The sequence below is a fragment of the Aulostomus chinensis genome, chromosome 12, assembly GCF_037954235.1.
Source record: "Aulostomus chinensis isolate RoL2024-O1b breed Wild chromosome 12, RoL_Achi_v1.0, whole genome shotgun sequence".
In the NCBI taxonomy this organism is placed as follows: domain Eukaryota; kingdom Metazoa; phylum Chordata; class Actinopteri; order Syngnathiformes; family Aulostomidae; genus Aulostomus; species Aulostomus chinensis.
Window position 1 is genome coordinate 19831647 of NC_141331.1, and position 14349 is coordinate 19845995.

The 14349-nt window shown below is 42.3% G+C and overlaps 2 protein-coding genes across 2 annotated transcripts; both read left to right on the forward strand.

Annotated features, from left to right (window-relative positions):
- The first annotated feature begins 4534 nt into the window (after positions 1–4534).
- LOC147252441 (trace amine-associated receptor 13c-like) lies at positions 4535–5932 on the forward strand. Its single transcript, XM_086221317.1, has 2 exons — positions 4535–4689; positions 4769–5932. The coding sequence occupies exons 1-2, from the start codon at positions 4535–4537 to the stop codon at positions 5580–5582; spliced, it is 969 nt and encodes a 322-aa protein (XP_086077443.1). The 3' UTR covers positions 5583–5932.
- Positions 5933–7770: 1838 nt separating this feature from the next.
- LOC147252442 (trace amine-associated receptor 8b-like) lies at positions 7771–13313 on the forward strand. The gene is made up of 5 exons (XM_086221143.1): positions 7771–7808; positions 9208–9485; positions 10620–10631; positions 12165–12276; positions 12935–13313. Exons 1-5 carry the CDS (start codon positions 7771–7773, stop codon positions 13311–13313), a joined length of 819 nt encoding a protein of 272 aa, XP_086077269.1.
- Positions 13314–14349: the final 1036 nt, after the last annotated feature.

Consider the following 14349-nt stretch of genomic DNA (forward strand, 5'->3'; position numbering starts at 1 on the left):
TGACTCAGCTGCGCAAAAGAAAATGACATCATGAAGGATTTTTCCTTGTCACTGTTGAGTCGGGGATGTGGTTGTTTTGTCTCCCCCAACAGAAGCACAGGGTGTGATGATGCACGGCTGGATGTTTGCTACACACCTCAAGTACACACACTAAGTTTCTAACCTGCAAACAGAATTGTTCTGATGGGAGTATTTATGATTTACTGGTAACAGTCACACACACACACACACACACACACACACACACACACACACACACACACACACACACACTCACACACACACACACACACACACATATATATATATCTCCAACAGGACTCTACCATGTCTATCCAACAGCGGCTGTCTGCTCAGGTCAAATGAGCCAACACTTCCAAAGACATACAGCACTCGTAGGGGACCACTTCTGCTGTACTCCCAGGTAAATGAATGAGAGTAAGACAAAAAATTATGCTTTCAAGTGTTTTATGACCTTCTTCTATCTTAAGGACTTTGTTACACTGGAAGCCTCATGTGAGTCAAGTGTTGGAGACAGAAAGAAGCGGTTCATGCAGTGCTACACGCAGCAAATTGGACGACAGCTGAGCACGCTCAAGGAGCTAACAGAAACCATTTTGAGCCACAGCAGCAGTCAGGTCAGTGGAACCTTTAATGAAAGGATCAGGATCAGCAGCTTTAATCTATCTAATAATGTTGAATGCTTTTGTCAAAAATCCTTGATTATGCGGCATGTTTTATTAAAAAAATTTGATGGAATATGTGGGCTCCTCCTGGAACCGTCACCATCATGGTGGAGGAGTTTGAGTGCCCTAGTGACCCAAGGAGCTATGCTATTTGGGGCTTTTTGCCCCTGGTAGGATCACCCAAGGAAGACTGATTTAATAGACCCCTTATGGAAGCAACACCTAAGAGTCTGTGTACCCCACCCTGGACCAAGGGTAGGGGTGCGATGGTGAGCACCTTGTGGCCGGGCCTTGGTTCATGGGGTCCAGCAGGGCCTAGCCCGAAAAGTTACATGGACACGTCCTCCCGTGGACCCACTACCCGCAGGAGGAACCAGAAGTGTCTGGTGGTATGGGCAGAAGTCCAAGGCGGGGCCTTGGCTGTCTGTTCCCCAGGCATGGAAGCTGGCTTTTGGGACATGGAATGTTACCTCTCTGCCAGGGAAGGAGCCAGAGCTGGTGGAAGAGGTTAAGTGTTACTGGCTCAACCTTACCTTGATAGCTTCGGGTCGAGAACCCAAGTCCTTGAGAGGGGTTGGATTCTCTTTTTTGCTGGAGTTGTTCTGGGTGAGAGGGCCGGGGTGGGCTTTTTGATAGCCCTCAGACTCTCTGCCTGTATGCTGGGGTTTACCCCGGTGGATGAACAGAGTTGCTTCCCTACGCCTTGGAGAATGGATACTGACTGTTGTCTGCCTTTATGTCCCGAACACCAGTTCAGAGTACCCACCCTTTTTGGAGCTGGTGGTGCCTTTTTGGTGCTGGATGGTGCCCCTACTGGGGACTCCATTGTCCTACTGCGGGACTTCAACACTCACATGAAGGGTGTGATTGGAAGGAATGGCAGGCCTGACATGAATGCGAGTGGTGTGCAGTTATTGGACTTCTGTGCAAGTCGCAGTTTGTCCATAACTAACACCATGTTCAAGCACAAAGATGCCCACCAGTGCACATGGCACCAGCACATCCTAGGTCGCAGGTCTATGATTGATTTTATAGTCGTATCATCTGACCTGTGACCGCATGTTCTGGACACTCAGGTGGAGAGAGGATCTGCTGTCAACTGATAACCATCTGGTGGTGAGTTGGATCAGGTGGCAGGGGAAGATGCCTTGAGGACCTGGCAGGCCAGAACGAGTAGTGAGGGTTTGTTGGGAACGTCTGGCGGAAGAAGCTGTCAGGATGATCTTCGACTCCCACCTCTGGCAGAGCTTTGACCACATCCTGGGGGCAGTGGGGGACATTGAGTCCGAATGGGCCATGTTCCGCTCTGCCATTGTCGAGGAGGCTGTTGTGAGCTGTGGCCGTAAGGCTGCTGGGGCCGGTCACAGCAGGATTCCCCGAACCCGCTGGTAGACACCAGAGGTGAGGGGAGCCGTCAGGCTGAAGAAGGAGCCTTGCAAGGTATGGCTGGCCTGTGGGTCTCCTGACAGGGTTGTTGCACCATTTTAAAAGTCAAATTTAATGCTTTTTAAGACATTTAAGACAGACTCTATTTATTTTCTTGTAAACATAATCAAAGCTCAGTTGGCATTCTCTTTCTTTTTTTCTATTTTTTTTTCCATTATGATGCAGAATAGAGCCAATATAACATACACAAGTTGTATTATGTTAAACAATCCACTGCATTGCATTTAGGAACCATACACAATAATAAGACAATAACATTTAAAGCAGTCTCCATCATGGCTCAGTTGAAGCCATTTGTTAATCCTGCAAAAAGACTTTTTTTCCCAAATAAGGAGACAGAATAATAACACTTCCAGCACTTAAAGCAGTCTCCATTGTAAGTAAGTCCTCAAATCAGCCTGTTTCAAGCCAAAAGGTTGAAAAATAATGTACATAAATGTTTGAATAACAACACATCACTCTTAATGAGAGAAACCAATCAACACAGAGGTCCATTGTTTTCTAACACCCCAAATTCTCTTCAAGACACATAGCGTAGCTCTACCACCCTCTTCTCAATTTCACAGTCATCAACTCCCCGCTCTTGTCCTTGCATCTTTTTCTCATGGAGTTGGATTTAGTGATGAGTTCTGCCATCTTGGTCCCTGCTGTATTCTCTGCAAGGCTATCTGCATCCTTCTCTAGAGTTTCACACAGAGTTGAGATTGTTCTTCTTTTCTTGTGTAGCTCTTCAAGCTCATTTTCAGCCCTTTTTCTCTTGTTCATCTGTTTTGTCTTTTCCTTTATCTTCCTCTCACCTTCCGAGAAGATCTTGTACCAGCTGTGAGCAGCTGCACACTCACTTAGCAGCTCTTTTGTCAGTGGCACTTTGACCACTCCACAACACACCCTCACGTAGTCGCAGATCAGTCTCTGTGAGACTATAGTGTCCTCGTTCATATTGCACATCTCCACCTGATTGTTTATGGAGAATCCACGCTCCACAGCGGCTTGTCCATGGGACAGAAACAGCAGCTTTTCCACAAAGCTCCAAAGTTCAGGAGTCAGTTGAGGTGGTTTGGGCATCTGGTGAGGATGCCTCCTGGATGCCTCCCTCAGGGGGTGTTCCAGTCATGCCCAACCGGGAGGAGGCCTCGAGGCTGAACCAGGATGCGCTGGAGGGATTATATCTCTCGGCTGGCCTGGGAATGAAGAACTGGGGGAAGTGGCTGGGGATATATATACTGTTTTTACATGTGCAATGCACAAAAAAAGGTGAGATGCATAAATATAAGTATATTGCACTAGCACTGAACACACCTCCTCATTCAATGTTTTTTCTTTATTTTCTTTTTACGAATTTGTACTTTGTAGATACATACTGAAAGCATCAAAGATATGAAGCAAGATGTATGGAATTATGTGGCAAAGAAAAAATGTTTAATAACTTTAAATATGTTTTATATTTTAGGTTCCTCAAAGTAGCCGCCCTTTGCTTTGTTTACAGCGCTGCCGACCCTTGTCCTTCTCTCAATGAGCTTCATGATGTCGTCACCTGAAATGGTTTTCACTTCACAAGTTTGCATTCTCAGGGTTCATTTGTGGAATTTCTTGCCTTCTTCATGTGGTTGGGACCATCAGTTGTGTTGTGCAGAAGTCAAGTTGATACACAGCTGACAGCCCTGTTTGACAGCTATTAGAAGTCAAATTCAGTATATCAGAAAATTAGAATATTGTGAAAGGGTTCAATATTGAAGACAACTGGTGCCACACTCTTATCAGCTAATTCACTCAAAACACCTGCAAACGCCTTTAAATTGTCTTGATTGAGTTCTGTAGGCGACACAATCATGGGGAAGACTGCTGATTTGACAGATGTCCAAAAGACAACCATTGACACCCTGCACAAGGAGGGCAAGACACAAAAGGTCATTGCTAGAGAGGCTGGCTGTTCACAGAGCTCTGTGTCCAAGCACATTAATAGAGAGGCGAAGGGATGGAAGAGATGTGGTCGAAAAAAGTGCACAAGCAATGGGGACAATCACACCCCTGGTTCCGATGGAGATTTGGCAGCCATGTTTAATACCCTCTTTTAAAACCCAGTTTCACCTTTTTAAGGCTATGTTATGTATTATTTATATTTTTTTATATGATGGTGAAATATGAAATTTCAAAACCATTTGATCCCAAAAAAGTATAAAGCCATTACAGTATGTGTCACCAGGACATTTTGCTATTCAAGACAATATACATACACAACAGTACAATATATTATGCTGATGTAGAAAAGGGGGAGCTCATGTTGGGAGGGACAGAAGGGAGACACTGTTAAGTAAAGACAAATATAAGCAAGAGTGCTCCAAGCTTTGGCCGAGAATCTGCCAGAGCTTTGCAGCTCCTTCTCTCCTCCTTCCTGTCTGGGGATGGAAGAACTCTGCTTTCCACAACTCAACACCTCCTGCGTGAAGCCAAAGCGTCCTTATTCTGTTATTGTATTATGTTACGTCCTCGTGTCCATCATCTCGCTGCTCACTGCAGTTCTCAACCTGATGGTCATCATCTCCATCTCCCACTTCAAGTAGCAGATAATTTTGAGTGTTTTTTTTCTCAATGTGATATCATGACTGGTACTAAATGTAGCTCTCTTGTGTCTCCAGGCAGCTCCACACTCCCACTAACCTCCTCCTCCTGTCTCTGGCTGTCTCCGATTTCTTTGTTGGTCTCCTCTTGTCCTTTTCTATTTCCTTCTCAGAGGGCTGCTGGATACTTGGTGACTTTATGTGTGCTGTGTTTTATTTTTTAGACCACCTTGTAATCTCTGCCTCTGTAGGAAACATGGTGCTCATATCAATTGATCGCTATCTGACTATTTGTGACCCTCTGCATTACCATACCAAAGTCAGTCACAAAAGAATTCAAACATGTATATGTTTTTGTTGGATATGTTCTCTGTTGTATCTCATCGGGGTAATGAAGGAAATGCTTGTACATCCTGGGAAATATAATTCCTGCGCTGGGGAGTGTGTATTTCATTTTAGTTTTATTGAAAATGTCGTTGATCTTATCTTAACATTAATTTTACCGATTTCTGTCATTGTTGTTCTGTATATGAGAATATTTGTGGTGGCTGTGTCTCAGGCTCGAGCCATGCGGTCTCATTTTGCAGCTGTCACGATGAGGCGTTCAGGGACTGTAACTGTTCAAAAGTCTGAATTGAAAGCAGCTAGGTCTGTTAGTGTTGTGGTACTTGTCTTTTTAATATGCCTGTGTCCATATTTCTGTTACATACTTGCAGGCAGTCACATACTTGATGCTACAACTGGATTTTTTGTGGTGTATTTGTTCTATTTTAACTCCTGTCTGAATCCTTTGATCTATGCCTTTTTTTACCCCTGGTTCAGAAAATCTGTTAAATTAATTGTTTCACTGCAGATACTAAAGCCTGGCTCCTGTAATACGAAACTATTCTAGAAACAAAGAGAATGACAAAGTATGCATGCAAAGGAAAACCTGTTATTGTTGAGTCTACCATTTAAAGAACCTCATATTCGGGTTAAGTAAAGGAGTGACAAAATATTATTTCAAAGTAGTCAACTGTCAAAAGTAAACCATCCTTTTGTTTCTCATCTTAAGGTGACAAAGTTTGATTTCATGCTAGGACTATTTACATGATTTAAATGTTAAACTGTGGTTTACTGTACACTTTGCTCCAAATACAAATGATTAATGTATATTTTTACTGTTTAAGTTCTCTTAAGACCTCCTGTGTCCCCATTTCATCCTGTGTCGTCTACATTCTAATATCTAATAAAGAATAAATAAGCATTATGAAAAGAAGTGTTTCCCTTATTTTGTTGGGTCTTTCCTTCAGTAAAGAAGGATTGTTTACTCGCTACTGTGTGCATTTATGCAAGAGACACGACAGTATAAGTCTATTCATGATTTTAATCACTGACGGATGTAAGATTTCTGTATGAATACAATATTGATATATTAATACTATATACTATATATCTGAAACTGTAAATGAGGATTAAAAAGTAGAAAGTCTATGTTTGAAAGCTCAAAGGTGGAAAAAAATATTCTACATTCTGAAAAAATAATTTGAACAATATTTGATTAATGCAACATGGTTTAACAGTGTTTCCCCTCATTTTCAGTGATTCAGAAATGCCACTGTTGTCTTCCAGGTTTGCAAACTTGTAAATGAGGACCTGAAGACAAGTGTCCATTTGTTAGAGAAAAGGGTTTGAAACTAGCACAGTGACCTTAAGGTAAATGCACTGAAGTGCACGAAGGTTTAATGGAAATTTCTGAAAAAAGTCACTCACTTGAGCACACGGGAAGGAATAACTCATGCAGAACAGTCACAATAAACAAATGCTCCTATAACAAGTGAAAACTACAAGAGGATTAAATACAACTAAACCAATGAGACAATTAACAACTACATGCATGTAGAACAGAAAGTCCAAACTGAGTTCATAACTAAAAATCTGTAACTTAATTCAACGCTGCCCTGATGGGACTATTGTGACAGGATTTTGAGTCAGGGGATTACTGGCAGTGTAAGGTAGTTTGTTTAAAAGAGACAGTAAAAAAACAAACTGACTTACTGTATCCTCTCTGATGGACTACAGGCCAATCACATGGTGTATTTTCAGGGGGGTATGACTGACGGACTGCTACCCCAATGACGAATGAGGACAAGATTTTTTAAACAGGAAGTACCTTGGTGTCATTGTTTATGTCAAATGTGGTTGTTCAATTTTATAATGAACCTGACAGGGACGTAAGGTTAAAGTTTTGTATCATCTCCCATTTAATATCTATGAGGGTGTAAAATCATGCACAATGTAGGGCAGGCCAGTTTGAGTGACAGGCAGAGATGTCATCAGAGTTGCTGTTAGCTGTGCTGTTTCTGCGAGCTCGTTGCAAGCTGTATGCTTGTCACTCTTCTGCATTTTGTGTGGACTGATCAGCCTGACTGTGCCATAAATGTGTGTTCCAGTTTTAGTGGTGAGTATGATTTTATTCATATGTTTGCAGTAATTTGCAGCTGCAATTACTTGTCTACTCTCCAATCTGGCTGGTCAGCTAAATAGCATATTAGCTGGTGGCTCTATAAGCCTGCAGTTGTCAGAGAAAGTAAGTAGTTGGTTGTTTTTAATAGACAAGATACAGTGTCTAGGCCAGTTCCAAAAAAATTCAGTTCATCATTTAAGTAATGTACGGTTTCACTGGCAACAAATTTGACAACTTCTCAAAAAGAGAGAAAACGAGCAAACATAATAGGGTCTTCGCCTGAAGTTCCTTCAGGCTCAGGCCCTAAAAATCAAAGAGGGAAATCAGCCTCCCTTTATTCTTGATCCATTGTTCGTTAGCAGCTTGTCATCCTTTCTTTCCAGTCAACCATTTCATTTAATGTTAATGAGTTTTTATGTACCAAATGCAAAGCTCACTGCAGTTATTCCAGGATACACTTCATCTCAAATGATGATAAGTATTTGTGACTATTGTAAAATTTTCCTGTTGAGACCTTCTGAACATAGCATCTTGGTTGCTGTTCTTGCACTGTTTCTCTTACACTTTCATTCACCTGATCAATAATAAAATTAAAATAAGAGTTTCCGTTATTACTTTGGTACTCCACTCGGGTATGTGTTACAAGAGTTATTACCCTGGTGGTATGGGAACGTAATTGGTAAAACATTTTACAGAAAAGTCCATGATAAAATAGTATATTTTAGAATTTAAAGAAGCAGGAATTCCAGGTGGCCACGAGTGTGAAGTAAAAAGTCAATTGTGCAGTTTTGTTTGTGTCATATGCACAATGTTAACTTTTCAGCATGGAGTGCGTTTGGGTGAATAGGTCTCTGATAACAAATGACACACGGTTCCAGGACCTCAAGGTGGAGGTCAAGCGGTGTACAGCTGCCCTCCGGAGGAATGTGTAATCGCTTCTTACCCAAATGAAATTCTGGCGTGCGAGGACGGCTACCCGGCCGGGATCGGCGTCCATTCCTCCAGCCCCTGCGCTTCGATGATCTGCGCACTGATGGAGTGGAAACCCTTACGATGAACGTAAGAGTGTTCCTCATGGGACGACGCTTTTATGGCAACATGAGTGCAGTCATTAGAGAATTAGACATTAGAGAATCCGGCTCCTGCTGCAAACTGCGCTTTAATATTTAATATAAAATTATTCACTGATCAGGTCCACCACCCAGGGCATGGCCCGGCTGAGGGTCGACTGACACACCCCGGAACGGTCCGCCATCTCCCGCTGGAAGGCTTTTTTGTGCCCGATGTATGTGCGTTTATCAAATAGTCAGTTACCAAACACCGCCACAGGGTGTCGCCAACGGACCAACGTGCAGTTAACGCAAGAATCGGCTTTCCGCCAACTTCTACGGCACCTTCAGAGTTGGCGTGAAACAGCGCAAGAATCGACGAACTTTTTGCGTTGATACATCTGAACGCGAGCGTCGATCCTGGCGTACGTAAGTTTTTCTTGCGTAAACATACATGATACATGAGGCCCCAGGTGACTGGGAATAGCAGGCATTAATCAAAGCCACTAGAGGTGAAACAGGCCTGGGAGGAGGTGGCAGCCAATGTTTCCATGTTTTTGGGCATCTGCTGCACATGTACCCATCTGTTTGGTGCGCCTTTTAAACAGCACTTCACACATGATACCATTGACCAATGACTTGCATGTCCTTGGTCTATGACGCAAAATTTTTTATGGTGTGCACACAGACTGAGTGCAAGTGAAGGAGTGATGGCGCTTGGAGTGAAAGCATCATTTGAGCCTGCTTGAAATGCACAATGACACTTACACTTGGCCTAGCGCCAGCTTGTGCCATGTTTAAATTAGGGCCTGTGATAATAGGAAGAGATGGGACATGTACAACTGTCAATGGGAAATGCAGTGCGCAAAGAAGCTAACATGCCAAATGTCAGCAGGATACTCCATGTTTAAAAAATATATCTAATTATCCCCAACGTATACCAGCAAGATGTTAGCCCAAGCCCTCTGGCTACAGGACCTTTTAGATTTAGCTCCAACTTGAGTTTATCAATTTCCTAAAAGCAATGCAGACCTCCTTGTGGGCTTCCTGCTGATGCCTTTTGAAATCATCTATATAGAAGCCTGCTGGATTCTTGGTGATATTTTGTGCACTCTGTATTATATTATAGATTACATCATTACCTCCTCCTCAGTTGCTAACATGGTGCTCACATCAATCGACCGCTACATTGCCATTTGTAACCCTCTGTGGTACCCCACCAGAGTGACAAAAAGAAAGGCACAAATCTGTGTTTGTTTGTGTTGGATCTGTTCAATTGTCTTTCGCATTTTCCTTTTAAATGATCATCAAGAACAGTGGTCGGCAACTGGCGGCCCGCGGGCCAAATGTGGCCCGCTGCCAACAATATCTGGCCCACCAGATGACATTAATAAAAAAACAACAACTGATATATATATTTGCTATCAAAAAACAACAATTCTACACAGATTTCAGAACATTTATTCAAAAGTCGTGAACTGACAAAATATGATAAAATAAAATAAGGCAGTATCTGCTTGACTTCAGATGCACACTGGCTTCAGGTAGGAACTTATTTGGCACATGTGCGCTCTGAGAAAAAAGAGTGCAAAAAACTCTGTGTGCTGCTCCAACAGACAGTGAAAAATCTGTTTCATTGAATTCAAACAAACAACAAACTTGGCTCAGAGATCAAATAAGTAAAATTTAAAAAAAAAAGAGAAAAAAAAGTTCTGCACACCGGCTTGTGGTGGGAAATTGGGACATGCGCTGCGCTCCTGAAATTACAGAGCAAAAAAAGCAAAAAAGAAATGACTATTTACGTAAATAAAATCAAGCTACTATTGACTGACTATATGACTATTAAAAACTTAAAAGGCTACTCACTTAATGGGAAAACTGGCATCTCCCTTCAGTCACAATCTTTTGGATGTCTGGCGACATGGATGTCAGTTAAATCAACAAGCAGTTCTCCAGATTTTTGCGCGTTAGGCGGTTCCTCGCATGCATCTTGATGGCGTTCATTGAAGAAAAGCTCGATTCATAAGTATAGGTAGAGGGAAACATCGTCAGCACATAAAAGGCAAGTTTCTTAATCCACCTGTACTCCTCTGAGCATGCGATCCAAAAATCCTCCAGGGATTGCGCTCCAAGCGCATCGCTGACCAGGGAGCTTGTTTGAAAATCAATAAACTCCAGCTGAAATGCGGCCTCATTCAACGAGGGGATGATTTTTTTAGCCAGGGAGGAGAAATCCGCACTTCGGACAGTGAGTGGGTCATGGACAAAAGCGATGAAGTCCCTCGGGATGGAGTAGTCCTCAAACCTGGACTTGAAGTTGGCTCGTAGCTGTTTGACGAAGTCAACCATCAGCCCTGTCACTTTTCCCCGTCCCTGTGATTTTAGTGTAGTGAAGTGCAAGAGCCTTCCACTTGATATGTCTGACTGGAACAACTCCAGTTTCTTGGTAAACGATTCCAGCTTTTCAACCAGGTCCACAATGGTCTTATCTCTCCCTTGTAGCTGCACGTTAAGCTGGTTCAGGTGGCCTAAAATATCCGTTAAAAATGCAACGTTGGACATGGCCATTTCATCTTCTGGAAAGGCAAGGTGGTCGCCTGCAGCTCGTATCTTGCTTAATCTCAGGAAGGCCTTAACCTCATCCAGTAGCGCACACAAGCGTTCCAGCGCTTTGCCTTTACTTATCAGCGCACGTCGTTGTGAAGCAGCAGGTCATCATAAATGGCCTCCTCTGACTCAGCCACAAGTTGTCGGAAAAGACGATGCTGTGTGCTTGATGTACCTCTGACAAAATTAATGACACGCATTACTTTATCCATAACACCCTTTAGCTCTCCACTGAGCCTGGCGCACAGGACACTCTGGTGAATAAGGCAATGCAATCCGTGCATTTGGGGCGCGATCTCCTTCATTCTGCTCACCAGACCTCTGTGGCAACCAACCATGGCAGGTGCCCCGTCTGTCATGATGAGGTTGATTTTCTCAAATGACAATGAATGGAGTTTGATTCATTCTCCAGTTTGGTAAATATAACTTCCCTAGTGGCGTTCCCCTCTAATGGAATTAGAGGCAGCATCCGACAGTGTGTCTATGTGCCGGGGATCCATTGATTTATCAGTAGCCAGCTCCTCCAAAACTGCCACCATCACTTCTTTAAAAACCTCTGCATCAGTGAATGGTTTGTGGTGCCGGGTTAGAACCCATGCTGCTTTAAGGGACGCACTTGTCACCTTTTGCTGCGCTGTGAGTCCTCGAACCAGGATCTTGCTGCTGTGTGCATATCCAGCTGTCAGTGCGCTAACTTTCTGCCTTCGCGCCTCTGTCTGGAGTGGATATGCAGCTTTGAAGTTGCCGTGCTTAGTCTCGTGGTGCCTTCGGATATTATATTCTTTGCAAACTGCAACAACCTCATTGCAGATGAGACAGACTGGCTTGGCGTTAATATAATCAGGTAGGATGAATGCATATTTTTCTCCCCACTCTTCTTTATACGTCCTACCTTCGATGTCGACTTTCCTTTTGACTGTCTTGCTAGCTAGCTAACTAATGTCTCATGTTATCTCGTTATCTCAGCAAAAAAAAACAATAACAGCATCAGAAGAGGCTGCGTTACCAACGGAAACCAAATCATTACAGCAAATGACCTTAAAATGATAAATACGTGAGTTAAGCTCAGAAAAGTGTTTATTATTTAAGCATTGCGTAAGTCTTAACAGAGTATGTGTGATTACAGACAGCAGCCTTATTATCACCAGGCTACTGGCTGTTTCCTAACGCAGACATTGTAATAACAGTGTAACAAATTCAAATGATTTAATATAAATAACTTTATTAAATCACGTTTATGTAGAAAAATGGGAGAATTTTTTTTAGTGGAAAAGACAGGTTTGCCTGATGAAAATGTAATTTTGGCCCACCATTGAGTTAGTCAGAAAAAATTTGGCCCAAGGCCAAACTTAGTTGCCGACCCCTGATCTAGAGGATCCAGGTAAATCCATTACTTGCCAGGGAGAGTGTGTGGTTGTCATTAACTATATAGCAGGACTTGTTGACCTCACTTTCACCTTTATTTTACCAATTACTATTATTGTAACTATATCAGGGGTCCCCAAACTTTTTTCTGCGAGGGCCACATAACTTTCCCCTTCTCTGATGGGGGGCCGGGGTCAGTTTGTAACAGAAAAAGTGTGACGATGGCAGGGGTGCCTAAATGTAAAAATGTATTGTTTTCCAGAAAGCCACACAACCAAGTAACCCTCTCTGGGTTCTTCACAGAAAAAAAGTAAGGAAATCTATAATGACACTACCAAATAACCCTCTCTGGGTTCGGGTCTAGGATTTTTTTCTGGGGGTTGCCAGATAGAGGCACAGACTGCAGAAGGGCGGAATAGAATGTCACGCTCTATGCGTGTTTGAAATAGTTACTAACTGACTGTGTGTTAACACCAAATGGCAATGTGAATTTTCGCATCGCTTTAATTGCGAATGACGCGAATATAAACATTTTGATCCAGCGATCAAATTTGCGCGAATAAAGCGACGTGAAAATTTGCGTCGCGTTTGGTGTGAACACACCTTAATAGTTAATAATGAAAATAGTTCATAGCTAGCTATCAATTTTATTATCAAATACAAATACACATATATGGAAAAAAAAAAATCAAAATGCGTCTATGATATTGTTCAGGGGGCCGGGCCAAATGTTTAGGCGGGCCGTATCCGGCCTGTGGGCCGTAGTTTGGGGACCACTGTTCTATATGTTAGATTATTTGTCGTGTCGTGTCTCATGCTCGTGCATGCTCGAGCTGCTGCACCTCAGCGTTCCAGGGTGGTGAAGAAAACTGAGCTGAAAGCAGCCAGGACTCTTGGCATTGTTATTGTTGTCTTTTTGATTTGTTTCTCTCCATACTACATCCCCTCTCTCGCAGGTGAAGACACTTTAGTTGATGCTTCATCTGTAGCCTTTGAGATTTGGCTTGCGCATTTTAACTCCTGTCTAAACCCCATCATCTATGCCTTCTTCTATCCCTGGTTCAGAAAATCTATTAAACTCATTGTTACACTTCAGGTGCTGAAAGCCGGATCCCATATACTGTCTCTGTATTTATTAAATCCTGGAATGATCTAAATGTCTTATTCAAGAATGTATTTACATCCAGAACAATCATTCTAACAAATGCCATGACAAACCCTGTGTGTGTGTGTGTGTGTGTGTGTGTGTGTGTGTGTGTGTGTGTGTGTGTGTGTGTGTGTGTGTGTGTGTGTGTTACAAATTTACAGCCTAAGTCCCTGGAGCCACAGCAACAGAAACACAAAATAGTGACTCCAGACAGCATAGCAACAAGAACTGAACACACATACAAGCACTAACACATACAGACAGCAGTCTTTGTAGGGAAGAGAGCAGGTATGTCTGATATTTTGTCTTTCAGCTTTCAACAGTAAAAGTTGATACAAATCAGAAAGCTAAAGCACAGGCGAACACAAAGTGAACCTGAAAAGACAAACAAATCCTTGACTAGACTTTTCTGACCATTGTCTGTGAATATTTTCAGGCCTTTCAGAGTCAAGGTTATTCATTTGATATTAATCATTGTATCTCTGTTTTAATAAGATGACTAACTCAAGTAAAAGCTATGTGATAAAATACACACTATATCTTCACTGTAAGCTGCTGGTTGGTGTGTTATCAAGTGACCTGTACCGTGTGACCTATATCTATAGGTATACAGCAATTTTTCAATTTAAAAACGGGTCTTTGTACTTTCTAAGAATTACCTGTTTTATGCCTTTTTTTATTTAACATTGATATTGTTCTTGTTATAAAAATGAATGGATTACATTTAAAGCAAGTATTACTGTGATACTGGTGCTACTCACTTGAAAACAATTTCTTTTGTATTGATTATTTCATTTGTCATCCTGATAATTTGGTAATAAGTTAATGATATATGGGTGTCAAAAATACACTGAAGCTGGAAAAATAAGCATGCTAATACTGAATATTGCCAGATCAAGTCAATGTTGCTGCTATCCTGATTACTTGCAATCTATACAATAACTTGTTTCCTTGACTCAGCTGCGCAAAAGGAAATGACATCATGAAGGATTTGCCCTTGTCACTGTTGAGTCGGGGATGTGGTCGTTTTGTCTCCCCCAACAGA